We start from the raw sequence: 21,566 nt of genomic DNA, 5'->3' as shown, positions 1-21,566 counted from the left end.
CCCCATGTCTCCAGCCACCAACGGTATTTATCTGTCTAGTGTATCCACTGGAAAACTGATGTTCTCTGCAAGAAGGGATAAGGTCCAGAGCTTAGCCCTGTCCTATTGCGGCTTCAGTGATCAACCCTCTGTAGAAACCTGAAGATATTCCAGGGTGGACATGGTTCAAAACACCCAGCAGATGGGCCGGGGTTCCAGGGGGAGGATTCATTAGGGGGCTGTTCCCTAAATGTTGTTTCTGTTGCTTTCCACAATTACCCAGCTGCTTTGGGGTTAGTTATATCATTATAAATTCACAGGTCCCACCCACCAAGCAGCTGGATGTTCTCTGCTCAGATGGTCGTCACAGATGATGACGTATCACTCACCGTCAGGAAGCTTCAGAGTTAGTACCCAGGAGAACATGCCACAGGGCTATTGACTGAGGCTGTCAGCAGGCTCAGGGAGATGGCACTGCATTGGGGTCACATTTGGGAAGAGCAAATTCTCCCTAATTCAGGGATTCAAGGTTCTTCCTGTCTCACTTCTACCTGCCTCTGTTGAGAGCCTAATCAATAACTCCACGGTGCACCTCACTGATGATGGGTGTGGTTAACTCTGAACCCTACTGACTGCAAGTTAAACATCTCCAGGCTGGAAAACTGCCATGCAGCTTTACAGCACCACTGCAAAATGATTTGTTTCTGGGAGGATTCCAGGTCTCTGGAACTTTGCAAATGTATCTCCCTGCCTCAATAAACATGTGTGAAATCAAATTTCTAAGCAGGAAGTCTTGTGATTTTTCTAACCTCAGTGGGCTGGACCTAGATCTAGAGTAGAAATGAGGGGCTACAATACATACTTGGGAACACTAGGGGGAGCTCTGGGATGGAGGGAAGCAAGGCATGGCAAGAGAGGGGAGCTAGACAGCTGGATGAATTCGCTGCAATGGGGGATCTCGTGTAATGTGGCTAATGCCAGTCAAAGGGATTGGCTTCGGTCCGGGACAGAGTGTGGTGGGTGGGTGTGATGCTCTGTACCTCGGGGGAACATCCTAGGTTGCTGACCGAGGCAACAACAAAAGACTGAATGAATGAATGAAGCGTTACCTAGGGAGGTGGTAGAATCTCCTTCCTTACAGGTTTTTAAGGTCAGGCTTGACAAAGCCCTGGCTGGGATGATTTAACTGGGACTTGGTCCTGCTTTGAGCAGGGGGTTGGACTAGATGACCTTCTGGGGTCCCTTCCAACCCTGATATTCTATGATTCTATGATTCTATGACTCTGTTAGACTCTCCAGGGAGTCACCGCCTTCCTTTGGTCAGTTTGGGATTGCAATGAGGTAATGCTCACCTGACTCTGAAGTGGGTCGCGGCGGGGGGCAAAGCCAAGAGAGTAGAAAGGACATGGTAAAAGGGAGAGACATTTGCCATGCTCTCTCTCTCTCTTCCACCAACATCTACGGACACTACACCAAGCGAATGAAGCGCTGATCAAAGGGGAGAGTTTGGCTGCAGAGCAACCAGCCAGCCTGTGGTAAATAGCATCTAAGGGCTTGGCTACACTTGCGAGTTACAGCGCAATAAAGGAGCTCTGGGCGCACTAGCTTACTCCCCGTCCACACGGAAAAGGCACGCAGAGCGCTCTTACTCCACGGCTACAGCGCTGCTGGTACTCCACCTCGGCGAGTGGAATAGCGTTTGCTGCACCCCCCCTGGAGCACCACGGCACCAGTGTGAATGAGGTGTTCCATTACTGAGCTCTTGTCAGCCTCCGGAAACATCCCATAATCCCCTTAAGCCAAGTGGCCACTCTTGTCATTGTTGTGAAGTCGGCTGCAGGAATGCGGAAATGCCCTTTGAAAGCTCCGTTTCGGAGAAGCCGGAGAAAAAGTAAACATTTACTGTTTGCTTTGAGTGAGTGAGAGAGAGACAGGGGGGAATGGGGGTCTGAACTTACAAGACAGCATGCAGACACACTCTCAGAACCCCGAAAACCCACTCTCTCTCCCCCCACATACACACAACACACTCCCTGTCACACTTCACCCCACCCCCCCCCATTTGAAAAGCACATTGCAGCCACTTGCATGCTGGGATAGCTGCCCACAATGCATCGCTCCCAATGCCGCTGCAAGTGCTGCAAATGTGGCCACGCCAGTGCGCTGTCCCTGTGGACAGACTGCAGGGCTTTCCCGACTGCGCTCTGCGAAGGCGGGTTTAACTCACAGCACTCTACATCGGCAAGCGTAGCCAGGCCCTAAGTTTGTAAGGGCATTGAAATGTTAAGATCAGCTTAGAATGTGTTTTGCTTTTATTTCATTTGACCGATACTGACTTGTTGTGCTTTGACTGATAATCAGTTAAAATTTATCTTTATAGTAATATATCTGTTTGTGTATTCTACCTGATGCAGTGCGTTTGGTTTGAAGCGTGTCAGAGACTCCCCTTGCGATAACAAGCCTGGTACATATCAATTTTATTGTTAAATTGACGAACTTATATACGCTTGCAGCATCCAGTGGGCATAACTGGACACTGCCAGATGGAGGTTCCCAGGGTAGTGTCTGGGACCGGAGATATTGGCTCGTGTCATTGGGTTGCACAATCCAAGGAGCAGCTTGAATGCCAGAGGTTGTGCGTGAACAGCCCAGGAGTGGGGGTTCTCACAGCAGAGCAGGGTCAGGCTGGCTCCCAGAATCAAGCATTGGCGTGACCTTGGAGATCACTAGTCCAGATAACACTAGAGGGGAATGTCACAGTGGGAAAGACCTACAGGGAGATGGGCCGTGTTATTAGGGGGTATTAATATCCCCCAGCTGATATTTGCAAGACACTGCTATTGCCAAGGGATCCAGAAAGGGATATGAGGAATTTTCCTTCTAAGGGGATTCAGCTCTGATCTGGCCCTAGAGCAGGGAGATTGGCTATCTCAGGGGGCTGGGGAATGGGACACGAGGCCCTTCTGCTTTTGAGGCGCTGGTTCTGATCTGGCCCCATGACTCTCATCTGGGCCTTTGTTTCAGTCTCTTTCAGGCATCTCTTGTGGGTGGAGAGGCCATCTCTTGAGCCATCTGAAGACAAAATGGAGGGGTTTCCAGGGCCTTTTATATTCTTCCTCTTGTGGCCAGAAACCCCTTGTTCTCCTGTACAAAATCACAGCAACAAGATGGAGTTTGTAGCCACATGGACAAATCACATGTCCATGAATGATTCAGCTTTTTGCAGGCCGACACCATTGTTTACATGTTAGTTTGAACGTTCCCAAGGAAAGCTCAGATGTGGATTGGCGTCTCCCAAAGTCCACTGTTGACAAGGTTCCTTCCCGACTCTGAACTCTAGGGTGCAGATGTGGGGACCTGCATGAAAACCTCCTCAGCTTACTTTTACCAGCTTAGGTTAAAACTTCCCCAAGGTACAAACTATTGTACCCTTTTCCCCCTGGACTTCCACTGCCAACACCAAACTTTATCTGGCTTCCTGAAAAAACAGAGTTTGGACACGTCTTTCCCCCCAAAATCCTCCCAACCCTTGCACCCCACTTCCTGGGGAAGGTTTGGTAAAAACCCTCACCAATTTGCATAGGTGACCACAGACCCAAACCCTTGGATCTTAGAACAATGAAAAAGCATTCCGTTTTCTTACAAGGAGACTTTTAATAGAAATAAAGGAATCACCTCTGTAAAATCAGGATGGTAGATAACTTACAGGGTAATTAGAATCATAATATAGAGAAACGCTCTAGGCAAAACCTTAAGTTACAAAAAAGACACACAGACAGGAATAGTCATTCTATTCAGCACAGTTCTTTTCTCAGCCATTGAAAGAAATCATAATTTAATGCATATCTAGCTAGATTACTTACTAAAATTTCTCAGACTCCATTCTATTCCCGGCAAGAGCAAAACACAGACCCTTTGTTTCTCTCCCTCCTCCCAGCTTTTGAAAGTATCTTGTCTCCTCATTGGTCATTCTGGTCAGGTGCCAGCGAGGTTACCTTTAGCTTCTTAACCCTTTCCAGGTGAGAGGATTTTTCCTCTGGCCAGGAGGGATTTTAAAGGGGTTTACCCTTCCCTTTATATTTAGGACACCCCACACACACTGTTCACTCTCCCCCCATTGATATTGTAGTCTCTCTCTCCCCAGTGCAGCCAGAGGAGCCAGTATCCCTATCCCATGCTGCTGATCACTCCCCGCCACCCCGCCTCGAGAGATCTTCCCACGCCCCACCCGCTTGGTATCCTTCCCCTCCCCTGCCCGCATCCTAGCTGGGACAAGTGATTCGCCTTTCCCCTCTTCCCTAACCATCCCTTCTGTCTCCTGCCTCATGCCAAAATACTGGGGGAAAGTGTGGGTGGGGCCCCTCACCTTGACCCTGTGGTCCCACCCCTGCCAAATCCCCCATCTCTCCCTGTGGCTAATCTCTTCACCACCACCACCGGCCCCTCTGCCTCCGCCCCTCATCGGGCGCCGCTGGACATGGGTCCGGACTCTGCACCTGCCATGGCCACGGCCCCCTCCAGTTTCCAGGGAGCCTCCTCGGCTGGTAAAAAGGGCCAGGGGAAGAAAAAGGGCAAGAGCCCACCCACCTCCCGGGATGTCAAGAAGGCCTCACGCTAGCGGAGGGCGAGTTCCCTCTGGCTGTTCCGCTGGCTGGAGGTCTCCCTGGCTCCGGCTGCTGTTGCTGCTCGGGGTGGCCCTGCCGGCCTGCCCTCCGGGGGCCAGCGGCTGACCCCACCTCCATCTCTGAGGTATTGCCTGGCTGGCTGTGGGTTGCTTGCTGCTGCTCCCTCGGAGCCGGCTGCTGTTACCATTCAGGAGGAGGACCCTGTTGGGGGAGCGCGCAGACGGGTGCTGGACACTGTGGAGGGGCTTCGTTGCTGAACTGAGTGACTTTCCTCTTTGCTCCTGGGGTGGTGGTAGCGACAGTTGTTGTGGGGAGCAGGGGGAGTGGTGTGGGGCCCTCCCCCTAGCCCATCTGCTCCCACCTCCAGCACCCCCACTTACCATCTGGACCTGCTCTTCACCCCTCCACACGGGGCAGGGATAGCTCAGTGCTTTGAGCATTGGCCTGCTAAAACCAGGATTGTGAGCCCAATCCTTGAGGGGGCCATTTCGGGATCTGGGGCAAACACTGGGGACTGGTCCTGCTTTGAGCAGGGAGTTGGATGAGATGATAGCAGGCCAATGCTCAAACCAATTCATTGATTCCATGCAGTGAAGTGGTGTGGGGGTGCAGCGGGTCTGGAAGGGATTGTCTGGCTGAGGGTTTCGAACTTAACAGTTAAGGGAAGCTCATGGTAACCCCCACCCAAAGCTTCTTTGTAAACCAGCCTCGCGCTGATGCTGTGTAAGGAATATGAAAGCAACACCCCTTTTTGCCGCCTGGGTTCTTGTGTGATTCCTCCCCTCCCAGAGACTGGATAGAACCCAGGAGTCCTGGCTCCCAGCCCCCTTACTCTAGCCTACTAGACCCCACTCCACTCTTAAAGCAAGGGCCGGAACCCAGGAGTCCTGTGCTGGGGGCTGGACCTGGGGTGGGCATTTCCCTGAAATGGGCAGACCCACCCTCACCCCCCTACCGCCACCAGCTGCCTACCTAAGCCCCTCCCCTTCCTGAACCATATCAGATATGGCTGTAGGGTCCCATGCCGCATCCCCTTACTGAAGAAGTGTGGCTGTGTGATACCCTCATGGGATCACCATTCTCATGCCCTGGTGCTCCTCGCCCTTTCTGGGGCTCTTGCCAGAGGCTCCTTCCCTCCTGGGACCTATCTCTGCACTTCCAATGCCCTCGCCGTCCCTTGAAGGGTGTGGCTGTCTCATCCCTGGGGCCTCTCCCCAGCCCTGGGAGTACGGCTCTGTGCTCCCAGGCAGGGTGGGACCCTGCATCCAGAGCATTCCCCTCTCGCCAACTCTCCAACGTGGGCTGTCACTTACAATGCTTTGCCAGTGACAAGCAGCCAACCCCTCCAGGCGCTGAGGTCACTCTGCCAACAACAGGCAGGGAGACACCCAGCTCAATTGCACGAATGCTCTAATTAAAGAGACAGACATCAGCAAATCTCCCCAGCCTTGGACCCAGGAAATGTACCTTTTCACATGGCTCAAGACCTTCTCTTGAATAGTGCAAGTTCATTAATTAGTTCACCACTTTGTCAAAGGAAAGTTTACATGCACCAGCCTTTCTAGCCTGAGCCGATCCCCAAACCCTATATGCAAACTCACTGGTAAGGATAAAACATGAAACTTACACAGGCTGGATGGATTCCCTTCTCAGCCTGGGACCAGTCTCCCCAGTCCAAAGTCTTTGTCTTCCCAAGGATGTTGAGATGGGGGAGGAGAGAGGCCAAGTGGTGATGTCACTGGGAGTCTGGATTCTTCTTGATGGGCCACCAACATGGGTCCGGCCCAGCCTCATGTAAATGTGTCTTGTTTGTTGAACCTTTGTTGTCACTGTGGGCATTTCCCACTTATCACATATCTCAGGAGCAAATACACTGCAACACTTGACAACTTCACCTACAATGAGAGCACTCACCATTCAACAGGATATTCCTGTTCAGCAGAGCAAGACTTCTTAAATGATACTTCACAAGGCATGTATTGTGCAAAACATTTCATTGTCATATCACAGCATTGAATAAGGGGGTTCCTGGCTGTTATTTTGAGGTTCAGAGTGTCACCCCCCGCCACCCCCAGCTTGTATCTCCATGGGGGAGAAGGAGACAAAAGCAGATGGGGGGCATGCTGGGATGGAGTGAGGGAGACCCCTGGTAGAATATATGGGGATGCAGAAAGTGGGGGTGACCCCGGCAGAATAATGAGGGGTGCAAGGATTGGGCGTGACCCCTGGAAAGATATTGGGGGGGACAGGGGGACAGGGATCCTCCCAGCAGTGGGGTGAAGGAGTGAGCAGAATCCCCTGATGGGGGGAGTCCAGGGTCTCCTGTGCGGGCTGTGGGTCCCTGGGGTTGAAGTCCCAGGAAATGAACGTGTGGATAGAACAAAACTTGGGAGAACAGAGAGACAGAAGGAAACCTCAAACCTACTCTACAGCAGCCCAGGGTCGTCATCCCTCCCTCAATGCTCAATTTCCCCACCTCCACCCCAGCCTGCCCCACAGGGCCAGGACATGGGGCTTGCTCCAGATTTACCCAGGGATCAGAATCCTGGCCTGATTCCATTGGCATCAGTGGGGTGGCTCTGTATTTACAGTGGGGTCCCTGAGGCGCTAGGTGCTGGCCCCAGTGCGGCACTAGGGGGCGCAATGCTGCAGGGTGGGGGGCTCATCAGGGGGGCGCTCTCCCCTGGCAGGCAGTGCTGGCCCCAATGCCCCAGTGTGGCCTTAGGGCGCGCTGTGCTGCTGGGCAGGGGGCTTAGCAGGGGGCGTTCTCCTCGGGTACGCAATGGCCCCAGGGACTCGGTGCAGGCTTTGGCTCACTGTGGTTTCCTTTGCAGCCTCTCTAGCTCCTCATACCCTGGGACGAGAGTCACGGGAGGGGCGCTTCATCCACCACAGGGGTGGAAAAATTGGTGGCCACAGCTTCCTTCCCAGCTGGCTGTGGCTGGGGGTGTGAAGGGGGGCAGGAACTCAGCATTGGGGGGAGCGTGATGACGTCTGAGACACTGAGAACACAGGAGACCTTGTGTGCTGCCTTCATCCACCTTCAAAGCGCGTCTCTCCCAGCAGAGACACATCCCAGCCCTGGCTGCCGACGGGCCCCGGATCCTAAATATACCTCAGCTTGGCTCCTGAGACAGGTGAGCGATGGGTGGATCTGCACAGATCATGGCTGAGATCGGGAACTCCATTGTGCCAGGCCCTGCACAGACCCTGACCGAGATCAGAGACCCCTTCCCGCTGGGCATTGCACAAACCCCGGCCGAGATCAGGAACCCCATCGCGACGGGTCCTGCACAGACCCCAGCCGAGATCAGGAACCCCATCGCGATGGGTCCTGCACAGACCCCGACCCAGATCAGGAAACCCATCGCGACGGGTCCTGCACAGACCCCGACCCAGATCAGGAACCCCATCTTGACGGGTCCTGCACAGACCCCGGCCGAGATCAGGAACCCCATCGCATTGGGCACTGCACAAACCTTGACCAAGACCAGGGACCCCATCGCGCCAGGTGCTGCACAAACCCCGGCCGAGATTGAGGACACCATCACTCTGGGTGCTGCACAGACCCATCCCAACTGAGATGACCCCCCCCCCCGGCTAATGCCGGGCTCTGCACAGACCCCCCGCCCCATTGAGACTGGGAACCCTGTCACACCGGGTTCTGTAAAGACCTCAACCAAGATCGTGGTTCCCAGTCTCTTCTGCTCTAACCCACTTCACCCCACTCCCCCACCAGAGCGAAAATAGAACCCAGGAGTCCTGTCGCTCAATCCAGTGCCCCAGCCAATAGCCCATGTTGCCATTCAGCTTTTGATCATTAATTTACCTAGTTGATACCTTTCATATCAGGGGCATCTTGCAATTTCAGGCTGTTTGATTTTCTATTGGCAACGAAGCAGTGGGGGGCAGCAGATCTGGACTGAGGAGCACCGGCAGAGTCGGGGGGGAGGGAACCCCAAGGCGCGGATTGCTGGGAGACTGGGGGCTGGCCAGAACCAAGCAGTCCATTTTCAAATGCGTTTTTCCTGCCTGGTTCTGCTGCGGTGAATTCAACCATTTACTGTCCCCTCCCAGGGCGAGCCTGCTACCCTGACAGGATGCAGAGCTGTTACCCTTTCCTGCCCCACAGCCAGCATTGCTGTACAGTTCCAACCCAAGTTGAAAACAATTCAAATTGACCTTTAACACAGCATCCCTTGTGGTTAGGAAGGGGAGGGACGCAAAGAGAAGTGTGAGGTGCTCAAAGCATCTGGGGCAGAAGGAGGGGGACAGGATACCAGAGTAGATGGGCCCATGGGTCTGTTCTCGGGTGGCAAGGAGGGGGCAGGATAGCGGGCTTGCTGGGCCCATGGGCCTGATCCAGGGCAAAAGGGAGGGGGCAGGATACTAGGCTAGATGGGCCCAGAGTCTCCTCTGGGGCACCAGAATTTCCTGCTCTCTTTGACCAACAGCCAGAGTGTAAAGGTGGCAGCGCCAGAGAGAAGCCCCATAAAATGACCCCCCATCAGTGGTTCAACATAACCAAATCCACCACTGGGCGTGGCCACAAGGGGGCCCCAGCAGTTTCCACAGCAACGCCAGTCAGGCCTAGCGTGGCCCAAGGTCCCCCTGCTCTTGCTGGCTATAAAAGCCACCACTCGTAGCCAGTTGTGTGTGGCTTTGCACTGCCCACTCGTGGCCAGACCCAGCCACTACCTTGGCTCACTAATTATAAGCCACAGAATCTGTCCACATTGCACCATCCTTTAATGGCCCCATTGAAGAACCTCAATGACCCATGATTATATAGCAAGCTGTCGAGTGGGTACGTGAAACTCTACCTCCTCCTCATAGTGAGTGTTGGTATTACAACGTCTGGGAAATAGGGATGGGAGGGAATTGATGCAAATTAGGTAATCTATAGTCAAACATGCAAATGAGGCATCAGGTCATTTATGTATTGCCACCAGAGTTTCTAGAGCCCACAGTTTTCATGGGTGTGCTATAGAACATGGTAGATGTCATGGATGGTAAGTGGATGTCTCTGTTGCTACAACAGAGTTAACCAATGGAACTGCCTGCCACTGGATTGTCACTAATTCTGGATCTCTCTGTTTGTCTCCCTCTAGGGGAGTTCAGAGGCCGACGGCCCTTCGTGGGTGGGGGAACCCATCACATCAGCCATGCCCAGATTTGGTGCCTTCATCCCCCTCCTCCTCTTCATCTGCCCTGGGGCCTCCTCCCATTGTCTGACAGGGACGCTCAATGAATGCAAGAAGCACACGGCCTTCGTTCCCGGGCACAGCTTGGTAGGAATGGGCATCGATGTGACCACGATGGCCAGGAAGGGGGCCAATCTGGTGGACAGCAGTGACTGGCAGAATCCAGACGGCACCTGCACCCTGTGCCGGAACCAACTGCAGGGAGGGCAGTGGCAGAGGCTGCCACTGGCCGTGGTGGACTGGAGGGTCCACGTCTCATGCCAACACAGCCTGAGCAGCTCGGTGCCGCAGTCGGCGATGGGCATGATGGAGTCCGCGGCATCCCCGGTGCAGAACGACTGGAAGGTGGGGCTGGACGTGCCGGTGAAGCCCAAGGTTAATGTCCAGGTGGCGCTGGCCGGATCGCATTCCAAACTGGCCAGTTTCCTGCTAGACCACAAGCGGAAGGACAAATACAGCTTCATGAGCCATGAGGTCTCCTGCGGCTATTACAGGTGAGAGCCAGCCTCAGTCAGGAGGGCTCATCTGGAGTTGGGATCACAGCAACACCACAAGGTGACACAGGGCCTTTCCCCTCTAGTGGGCTCTGGTTCCCATCCAGCCCCAGGACAGAAGACTAGCTTGTTTTAGGGAAACAGGGAATGGGACATGGGGCCTTTCCCCTCTAGTGGGCCCTGGTTCCCATCCAGCCCCAGGACAGGAGACTTGCTTGTTTCAAGGGAGCGGGGAAGAGGGAAGAGAGGCCTTTCCCCTCTAGGGGGCACCAGCTCACATCTGGGATGGGCCAGCTGTGTTGGATTTTCCTGTCCTGTATGTCAGGACACCCCGGCCACCTGCTGTGGCCAGAACTCTCAAGCAGCTGGCGGTATCCCCAGCAAGGTTGTGAAGTTCAGCAGACTGGGTGGTTGCATTGAATAGGAATCACCTGCTTAGACCCTTTCTTCTGGGTTGGCTGGGGCCTTAGGCTGCACAGCTAATGATCTCAGCTGACTCATTGGGCTGAGCACACTCCTCCCCTTGTCTCCCTGACCAGGATCCGGGTCAGCGAGACGCCCCCGCTCACCCGCCATTTCACTCTGGCGCTGGAGAACCTCCCGGAGCAGTACGACAGCAAATCCAAACTGGAGTACCAGCAGCTAATCAGCAACTACGGCACCCACTACCTGTCCCAGATGCAGCTGGGGGGCCGGGCACGGGACGTGACGGCCGTGCGGGTCTGCGAAGCGTCAATGAGCGGCTTGACTGTCGACGAGATCAAGGACTGCTTGAGCATGGAGGCAGCCAAGAGTATCGGAATGGGCTCAGTCAAGGGTGGGCACAGCAAGTGCGAGGAGGAGAAGAAGAAGGGGAAGATCCAGGGGAGCTTCCACGAGACGTATCGGGAGCGCCACGTGGTGGTGGACGGAGGAGAGAGCACGACTGATGTGCTCTTCGGGAGTAATGCCAAGGTCTTCTCCACCTGGATAGAGAGCCTCAAAGCCAGCCCCGGTCTGGTGTCCTATTTGCTGCACCCCATCCACATCCTGCTGGAGCAGGATGACCCCAAGCGGGAGGCACTGAGGCGGGCAGTGAGTGAGTACATCCGTGAGAGAGCCCTGTGGAGCAATTGCACCCAAAGCTGCCCCTCGGGGACTCAACGCAGCGCCCATGACCCCTGCTCCTGCCTCTGCCCCGGGGATGCCATGACCAACACCATGTGCTGCTCGCGGGAGCGCGGCCTGGGGAAGCTCACGGTGACAGTGAAGAGGGCCAGTGGCCTCTGGGGGGATTACATTACTGCTACGGATGCCTTCGTCAAGGTCTTCTTTGAGAGAAGGGAGATCCGGACCGGCACCATCTGGAACAACAACAATCCCATCTGGAACGTCGACTTAGACTTCGGTACCGTCCGCATCACCAGCGCCAGCAAGATCCGCATAGAGGTCTGGGACGAGGACTTCAAGTGGGACGATGACCTGCTGGGAAGCTGCAACATCCCGCTGGAGGCTGGGGGACCCCACCAGAAGGATTGCTACCTGAACCACGGCCGCATCTGGTTCCAGTACAGCCTGCGCTGTGGGCCTCACCTCGGGGGCCGGAGCTGCTTCGACTATGTCTCCCAGCCACCCTAGCAGAGCACAGCCAAGGGGAAGGAGGTGGAGGCCTTCTGGTCAATAGCACTCCCTATCCCCCAGAGCATTTCCTAGCTCCCGCTCTGCTAACGCTACTGAGCTTCATGCTGTTACTCCTGCTCAGGTATTGGTCTTTCCTATACCCAGAAGAGACGGTCTGCTCATGTGGCCCGATGTCCTCACAACTCCCACTGGGAAAATATCCCAGCATGAACCGCCCATTCCAGATCCCTCAGACCAGCCTGTCCAATGATTCCAGCCATCCAAGGTGCCCATCTCACCAACAAACCAAGGCGTTCACCTACCGCATCCAACCTATCTGCCCCCCGCATCCAGCCAACTGCCAGCCAACCGACCAACCAGTTGTTGCATTTAGTTTATCCAAGGTATTCAACCAGTAAACCACCAATTGGATGTAGTGTATCCAATTTATCCAACCAACCTCTCAAAGAATGTGTGACGTGCATCCACCATATCCATCCCTCCAACCAACCAGTGCATATATCTCGTGCATCCAACATATGCAACAAACCAACCAATTAATGTATCCAGTGCATCCAAACAGCCATTGAATTTATCTAGAGCATCCAATGTAAAAAGCCAGCCCGCCAGCCAACCAACAAATGAATGTGTTTCGGATGTCCACTGTAACCAACCAACCAACAAAAGTATTTAGCGTATCCTGCCAACCAGTGTATCCAATGCACCTAATGTATCCATCCAGGCAACCAACCAGTGTATGTACCTAGTGCATCTGGTGTAGCCACGCAACTAATATCTTATCTCCGTCCAACCAACATGTGTAGCCAGTGCAACCAACCAACCCATGAATGTCAAGTTCATCCAGTCAACCAATATTGCAGGTAGTGCAACTAATCCGCCACCCCACATATCCATCCACCCACTGTCTTTGCCTGTCTAGTGTATCCAGCTGAAAAGAGACCATCAGGAGCAAAGCTCAGTCCCGTCCTATTGTGGCATCAGGGATTAACCCTCTGCAGAAACCCGAAGATACTCCAGCGATGGGCAAAGTTCTAAACACCAGTGGATGGGACGGGCTCCTGGAGGGAGGATTCATTAGAGGGCTGTTCCCTAGCTGTCATTTCTGTGGCTTTCCACAATTATCCAGTACCTTTGCGGTTAACTATCTCATCCTGAATGTGCAGGTCCCACCTACCATCTAGCTGGATGTTCCATGCTCAGATGATCAGCAGAGATGATGCGACATCACTTGCCATTGGTAGGATTCAGAGTGAACACCCACAAGGACATGCCACAGGCCTATTGGTTCAGGCTATCAGCAGGCTCAGGGAGATGGCACAGCATTGGGGTCACCCTGGAAAGGGAAAATTCCCCCTACTTCTGGGATAAAAGCATCTTCCTGGCTCACCCCTATCTGCATCTGTGAGAGCCTAGATCCATGGTGCTGTTAACTGGTAATGAGGGTTGTTAACTCTGAACCCTACTGACTGTAAGTTCAGTATCTCCAGCCTGTTAAAATGCCGGGCAGCTTTGCATCTCCACCACAAAATGATTTGCTTCTGTAGGATTCCAGCTCTCTGGATCTTTGCAAATGTATCTCCTTTCTTCAATAAACATTTGTGCAAGCAAATTTCTAAGCAGGAAGCCTTGTGATTCTTCTAACCTCAGTGGGCTGGACCGAGATGTAGAGTAGAAATGAGTGGCTGCAATACACACTTGGGAACACGACGGGTAGCTCTAGGCCGGGAGGAGCAAGGCATGGCAAGACACGGGAGCTAAATAGCTGGATGAATTTGCTGCAATTGGGAATCCAATGTAATGTGGCTAACGCCAACCAAAGGGATTGGCTTCTGTCCAGGACAGAGTGGGGTGGGTGAGAAAGAGATACAGGGAGATGGGCCGTGTTATTAGTCGGCATTAATATCCCCCAGCTGATATTTGCAAGACACTGCTATTGCCAAGAGATTGAGGAGGGGATATGAGGAATTTTCCCTCTAAGGGGATTCAGCTCTCATCTGGCACTAGGGCAGGGGGATTGGCTGGCTCAGGAGGCTGGAGAATGGGACACCGAGCGTTTCCCCTGTAGGGGGCGCTGGTTCTGATCTGGCCCCGTGACATGGCAGGATCCGGAGGCTGGGGAATTAGAATAATAGTCCTCTTCTAATGGTGCAGCTCCGATTCCCTCCAGCAAGTGGCAGCCTGGACTCATGAAGCCCCGAGCCAGTTGATCAGCTAAACCATTCTTGCAGGTCAGTTCTGACAGTGCATGGAAGGTTTGGGGGATGGGGGGAGGCTGCGAGCTCCTGATCTGCCCCTGGAATGAAGGCTGGGATCCTGGTGCAGGCGTAGAGAAACGTGGCGGCTCCGAGAGCCGATGGGGGTGTGGTTGTGATTCATTGTGAAGAGGAGAGGATCTTTCCATAGCCTGCTTCTGCCCCAACCCACACCCAATGGCTGCAGAGTACAAGGCCCTAGCTGGCACGGCCCACCTCCAACCCACTGCCCCCTGGGCCCGAGCCCTTCCCCGTACCCCAGTGCCTTTGGCATGGGCAGAGCACGAATCAGCTAGTTGCTAGAGTACCCTGGGCAATACTCTAAGCTTCCAGGGACAGAGGGATGGGCAGAAGTGGGAGCCCCATGGCCAGTGGTGGAGCTGAGATGGGGGGAGGGGGATAAGGACATGGTGACGCCGAAGAGACATAGGGGCCAACATGGGCATGTCTCAGTGTTGCTCTCCTCATAGAACCAGGGGCGAGTCGTGGGGTCGGGGATGTGTGTGCAAAAATTCATCCCAGAGCCAGATGGAGAAACGAGGAGCCACAAAGGCCAGGTCAAGATGGGGCTGGGAGGCAGGAGATCCCAGGGCAGCATGTTCTCACCTGTAGGCGACCTCTGCTCCAAGGGGCTGAACATTAAGGTCTTGGAGCCCAGGTTGGGAAACTGGGAGCCACGCAGTGCAGACCAGTATGGAGCTGGGACATAGCCCACCCCAGAGCAGAATGCTCCTGCTGGGAAGCAGCCGGGTGGAACCATGGGGCAGAGGCCAGGAGAAGAGGGGGCCTGGGTGATATGGCAGAATGGGGACAGGATTCCCGTAGCCCCCTCCCCTAGAGTGATGGCCCCCCTGCTTCGCACATGTAGCCCCTCAGACTCAAGCTGTCGCGTCGGGCAGCGCTAGAGCCGCACGTCTGAGTTTCTAGCGGCAGGAAGAGCGGTTCTTACCACAGGCTTCCCCCTGCCCTTCTCTGCAGCTGCACGGCGCTGCGGCAGGGAGAGAGCGCCTTTGATGTCAGTGATGAAGGAGGAGGGGGAGACCCCAGAGCTCCCTGCCACGCCCACTGCTTCACCAGTCAGAGCTGCACCTCCATCCAAGCCTGGACCTTTCTCATCAGCCCTTCCAGCCCCGGGACAGTCACCCCCAGCAGGTGAGTGAATGGTGGTGGGAGAATCTCTGGGCTCTCAGGCCCCTCCTGGAGCTGGGGATAGAACCCAGGAGTCCTGACTCCCAGATTGACTCCGTCTCAAGGTTCCTTCCCCACTCTGAACTCTAGGGTACAGATGTGGGGACCTGCATGAAAACCCCCTAAGCTTACTTTTACCAGCTTAGGAGAAAACTTCCCCAAGTACAAACTATTTTACCTTTTGCCCTTGGACTTTATGGTGCCACCACCCAAGCATCTAATAATAATCATAGTAATAGGCTGAAATTTAATAGTGAGAAGAGTAAGGTCACACACTTAGGGATGAAGAATTTTAGTTCTAAGCTGGGGACGCGTCACTTAGAAGTAAGGGAGGAGGAGAAGGATCTTGGAGTATTGGTTGATCATAGGACGACTATGAGCCACCAATGTGATATGGCCGTGAAAAAAGCTAATGCCGTCTTGGGATGCATCAGGCGAGGTATGTCCAGTAGAGATAAGAGGTTTTAGTAGCATTTCTACAAGGCCCTGATGAGACCTCACCTGGAATACTGTGTGCAGTTCTGGTCTCCCACGTTTAAGAAGGATGAATTCAAACTGGAACAGGTACAGAGAAGGGCTACTAGGATGAGCCGAGGAATGGAAAACTTGTCTTATGAAAGGAAACTCAGGAGCTTGGCTTGTTAGCCTAAGCAAAGAAGGCTGAGGGGAGATCTGATTGCTCTCTATAAATCTATCAGGGATAAATACCGGAGAGGGAGAGGAATTATTGAAGCTCAGTACCAATGTGGACACAAGAACAAATGGATATAAACTGGTCATTGGGAAGTTTAGACTTGAAATTAGACAAAGGTTTCTAACCATCAGAGGAGTGAAGTTTGGAATAGCCTTCCTAGGGAAGCAGTGGGGCAAAAAGATCTATCTGGCTGTAAGATTAAACTCGCTAAGTTTATGGAGGAGATGGTATGATGGATAACATGATTTTGGGAATTAACTGATCTTGAAATATCATGGTCAATAGGCCTAATGGCCTGTGAAGGGATGTTAGATGGGGGTGGGAGCTGAGTTACCCAGAAAGAATTGTCTGTAGTATCTGGCTGGTGAATCTTGCCCATATGCTCAGGGTTTAGCTGATTGCCATATTTGGGGTGGGAAGGAATTTTCCTCCAGGGCAGATTGGAAGAGGCCCTGGAGGTTTTTCGCCTTCCTCTGTAGCATGGGGCACGGGTCACTTGCTGAGGATTCTCTGCTCCTTGAAGTATTTCAACCATGATTTGAGGACGTCAGTAGCTCAGACATAGGTGAGAGGTTTTTCGCAGGAGTGGGTGGGTGAGATTCTGTGGCCTGCGTTGTGCAGGAGTGGACTAGATCATAATGGTCCCTTCTGACCTTAGTATCTATGAATCTATGAACAAATATATAACAGGGAAAGAGCCCGCTTGGAAATGTCTTTCCCTGCAAAATCCTCCCCAAACCCTACACCCCCTTTCCTGGGAAGGCTTGATAAACATCCTCACCAATTTGCATAGGTAAACACAACCCAAACCCTTGGATCTTAAGAACAATGAAAAAGCAATCATGTTCTTAAAAGAAGAATTTTAATTGAAGAAAAAGTAAAACAATCACCTCTGTAAAATCAGGATGGTAAATACCTTACAGGGTAATTAGATTCAAACACATAGAATCCCTTTAGGCAAAACCTTAAGTTACAAAAGACACAAAAACAGGAATATCCATTCCATTCAGCACAGCTTATTTTCTCAGACATTTAAAGAAAAGAGAATCTAACGCATATCTAGCTAGATTACTTACTAAGTTCTAAGACTCCATTCCTGTTCTGTTCCCGGCAAAAGCATCACACAGACAGAGAGAGCCTTTGTTTCTTCCCCACTCCAGCTTTGAAAGTATCTTGTCTTCATTGGTCATTGTGGTCAGGTGCCAGCGAGGTTATCCTAGCTTCTTAACCCTTTCCAGGTGAAAGGGTTTTTCCTCTGGCCAGGAGGGATTTAAAGGGGTTTACCCTTCCCTTTATATTTATGACACCCCCTCTAACCCACTAGACCCCACTCCCCACTCAGAAACAAGATGGAACCCAGGAGTCCTGGTTCCCAGTCCCCCTCCCCCCACCCCGCTCTAACCCACTAGAGCCACTCCCCTCCCAAAGCCAGGGAGAGAACCCAGAAGTCCTGCCTCCCACCCACCCCCTCACCCCAAACTTTAAGCCTTTTTCATCAGCATGAACTGGAGAGGTAGAAAGCTTCACTGTGAGATCTGTTAAATTATTTCTTTCTCCCAGATCTAGACCCCAGTGTGACTTTCCCCTAGTGTTATCTGGACCGGTGATCTGCCAGGTCACACCAATCCTTTTGTCTTGCAGCCATCTTTACCCTGCTCTGCTGTGAGAACCCCCACTCCTGGGCTGTTCACGCACAGCCTCTGGCATGTCAGCTGCTCCTTGGATTGTGCAACTGAATGACACGAGCCACTATCTCCGGTCCCAGACACTACCCTGGGAACCTCCGTCTGGCAGTGTCCAATTATGCCCGCTGGATGCTGCAAGCTTATATGAGTTTGTCAGTTTAAGGAAGAAATTGATATGTACCAGGCTTGTTATCCCAAGGGGATTCTCTGACACACTTCAAACCAAATGCACTGCTTCAGGTAGAATAAACAAACAGATTTATTAACTAAAAAGATAATGTTAAGTGATCATAAGTCAAAGAATAACCAGTAGTTAGATTTGGTCCAATGAAATAAAAGCAAAACGCATTCTAGCTGATCTTAACACTTTCAGTGCCCTTACAAACTTAGATGTTTCTCACCACAGGCGGGCTGGTTGTTCTTCAGCCAGGCTCTCCCATTTGATCAGCGCTTCAGTCGCTTGGTGGTGATGTCTGTGATGGAGGTGGAAGAGAGAGGAAGAGCACGGCAAAGGTCTCTCCTTTTATCGTGTCCTTTCTTCCCTCTGGCCTTGCGCCCCCCCTCCCCTTTGGAGTCAGGGTATATGACCTCATCACAGTCCCAAACTGATGAAAGGAGGGGGGTGACTCACTCGAGAGTCCAGCAGATCTTTCTTGCTGCCTAGGCCAGCATCCATTTTTTCCTGTGAGGTTGGGCTGGGTTTGTCCCATACATGCCCTGATGAGGTGTGAAACTGCCCCTCGCTCTTGGAGAGTTTGGCCTGGGCTTATTTTTTAGCCTTGAAGACACATTTTCAGCCTCTTAACTATATACATGAAATTATAAACCTATAACAGTACTGTTAACAACAATTACTATAACATCGCTATAAACAACAATGCCAGTGCATCATGAGCCTTCTGAAGAATCCCGACATGTCAAGGTTTGCATTGGATACCAACAATCGCAGTATAGGATGAACATGGGGTGTGGGTGTTCCCACAATGTACAGAACCTCACACCCAGAGATGAAATGTTTAAATGTGTTAAAAAGTTCTATCTATCTGTCCCCATACATATTTTACACATCAGTCTGATCTAATCTATCTATCCATCCATCCTTACACCCGCATATATCTATCTATCTATCTATCTATCTATCTATCAATCTATCTATCTATCTATCTATTGCCATACACCTCGTATCAATCTATCATCTTATATGGACTCTGGCTTTGTCTACATGCAGTCTTGTGGGTAAAATATTTGTCATTCAGGGGGTGTGAAAAACACACACACACCCCCAAATGACAAAAGTTTTACTGACAAAATGAACAGCGCTTGGTCAATGGGAGAGCTTCTCCTGTCACCAAAGGCAGCTACACTGCACACCTCTTAGCGGCACAGCATTGTTACTAAAAGGTGCATAGTGAAGACATAGCCTCTGTTTATCACTCTGGACAGGATCTTAAATGGAGGGGCACTGCAGAAGTTGTGGGGGGAGCCCACTTCTAAGGATAGCAGGGGGCTGTGGTCAGGACTGAGGGCACCACAGAGCTGTGGAGGGTGGAGGGACCCCAGTTCTGCGTTCGCAGGGGGCTGCCGGTTGGCGTTGAGGGGCAGCCGCAGAGCTGGTTGGGGGACCCCAGGGCTAGGCTTGTAGGAGGCCGTGGTTCGAGGTTAATTTCTCATTCTGTCTTTCTTTTTCAGGGATCAGAACTCCTGCCTGTGTGTGACAAGTGGAAACACACACACACACACACACACACAGAAACCTGAGGTGACACCACTCCCCCACCTCGCCACCACCAGCTTCCAAGTTTCTGTTTCATGTTCCGAGGTATCCTGTACCAGAGAGATATTCACATTTTCAACGTCAGCCCCTGCGACCCACAAACAGCATGTGTCATAAATTTAAAGGGAAGGGTAAACCCCTTTAAAATCCCTCCTGGCCAGAGGAAAAATCCTCTCACCTGGAAAGGGTTAAGAAGCTAAAGGTAACCTCGCTGGCACCTGACCAAAACGACCAATGAGGAGACAAGGTACTTTCAAAAGCTGGGAGGAGGGAGAAAAACAAAGGGTCTGGGTCTCTCTGTATGCTGCTTTTGCCGGGGATAGAACAGGAATGGAGTGAAGTAAGTAACTAGCTGGTATGTGTTAGATTATGATTTCTTTCAATGGCTGAGAAAAGAACTGTGCTGAATAGAATGACTATTCCTGTCTGTGTGTCTTTTTTGTAGCTTAAGGTTTTGCCTAGAGGGGATCTCTATGTTTTGAATCTAATTACTCTGCAAGGTATCTACCATCCTGATTTTACAGAGGTGATTCTTTTTTACTTCTATTAAAAGTCTTCTTGTAAGGAAACTGTATGCTTTTTCATTGTTCTAAGATCCAAGGGTTTGGGTCTGTGGTCACCTTTGCAAATTGGTGAGGATTTTTACCAAACCTTCCCCAGGAAGTGGGGTGCAAGGGTTGGGAGGATTTTTGGGGGAAAGACATGTCCAAACTCTGTTTTTTCAGGAAGCCAGATAAAGTTTGGTGGTGGCAGCGGAAGTCCAGGGGCAAAAGGGTAAAATAGTTTGTGCCTTGGGGAAGTTTTAACCTAAGCTGGTAAAAGTAAGCTGAGGAGGTTTTCATGCAGGTTCCCACATCTGGACCCTAGAATTCAGAGTGGGGAAGGATCCTTGACAGTATGTCAGGGCCATATCCTGCCCCCAAATCAGAGTACATGGAGGGGCAAAATACAAGGCTAGATCGGCCTGTGGATCTTCTCGGGGCAGGATAACAGGCTAGAAGGGCCCATGGGTCTAATCCAGAGTGGCACGGAGGGGGAAGGATACCGGGCTAGATGGGACCATGGGTCTGTTCAGGAGTGGTGCGGTTGGAGCAGGATACTGGGCTAGCTGGACCCATGGGTGTGACACTGCATGCCATATTTCTCAGTAATATTATTATGATATGATTATGGCATAATTATGATGCATTTTCTACAAGATAGGTCATGTGAGGTGTCATTGGAAAAGATACCATTTTCTGAATGTGATTATCCTATGTGTATGCATGTATCCTTTTTGTATCTAAATTTAGGAATATTGACGATATCTCTGTATTTCAATCGTGCTTATTCTACGTGACACGCACAACTAGACTTTCTGGTACAACAATGAAGAAGCCGGACAGCGCTGGTGGCCCATCAGCAAAGACAATGGACTGGAATAGCTTAACCTTCCTGTGGGCATTTTGGCCAGCTTGTAAACAATGGCTGCTACAACAAGGCAAGGGCATGTGATCAGACCACAGGTCTCTGGACTCCACTGGGATGTCAGCATTTTTCCACAAACTGGTCTGGGAACCAAGCTTTGAAACGAAGAGTTCCTACCATATGCCCTACCAATAAATCTCCGGGCATGGACGGGCTGACTGTGGAGTTCTACTGCGTATTCTGGGACATGCTCGGCCTGACCTTGTCACTGTCTGGGGCTAGTCCTTGTGGAGCAGGATCCTCCCTCTGTCGTGCAGGCGAGCCGCGCTCCCCTTGCTATCGAAGAAGGGGGACCTCTGTGACCTTCAGAATTGGCATCCCGTCTTCCTCCTCGGTACGGACTACAATGTCATTGCGAAGACCATCTCGCTGCAGCGGGGGTCCATGCTGGTGGACGTGGTCCATCCAACCAGACCACACCGTTCCAGGCCGCACCATCTTTGATCATTTCTTTTGGTCCGTTACCTCCTGGAGCTCGGGTGTAGGGATGGTCTGTCGCTCGCCCTCCTTTTCTTGGACCAGGAGAAGACGTTCACAGGACGGAGCAGTGGATCCCCACCGGCGAACGCCCCTACACGTGCCTG

General features: G+C 52.1%; 1 protein-coding gene and 1 pseudogene across 1 annotated transcript; both read left to right on the top strand.

Annotated features, from left to right (window-relative positions):
* The first annotated feature begins 7,576 nt into the window (after positions 1-7,576).
* Positions 7,577-13,535, top strand: LOC119566314 (perforin-1-like). Its single transcript, XM_037898913.2, has 3 exons — positions 7,577-7,741; positions 9,716-10,302; positions 10,842-13,535. Exons 1-3 carry the CDS (start codon positions 7,592-7,594, stop codon positions 11,917-11,919), a joined length of 1,815 nt encoding a protein of 604 aa, XP_037754841.1. The 5' UTR covers positions 7,577-7,591; the 3' UTR covers positions 11,920-13,535.
* The window catches only part of LOC119566317, a 40,750-nt pseudogene continuing 31,835 nt past the window's right edge, over positions 12,652-21,566 (top strand).

This window comes from Chelonia mydas, chromosome 6 (genome assembly GCF_015237465.2).
Source record: "Chelonia mydas isolate rCheMyd1 chromosome 6, rCheMyd1.pri.v2, whole genome shotgun sequence".
Taxonomy (NCBI): domain Eukaryota; kingdom Metazoa; phylum Chordata; order Testudines; family Cheloniidae; genus Chelonia; species Chelonia mydas.
This window is presented reverse-complemented; position numbering and strand designations above follow the sequence as displayed.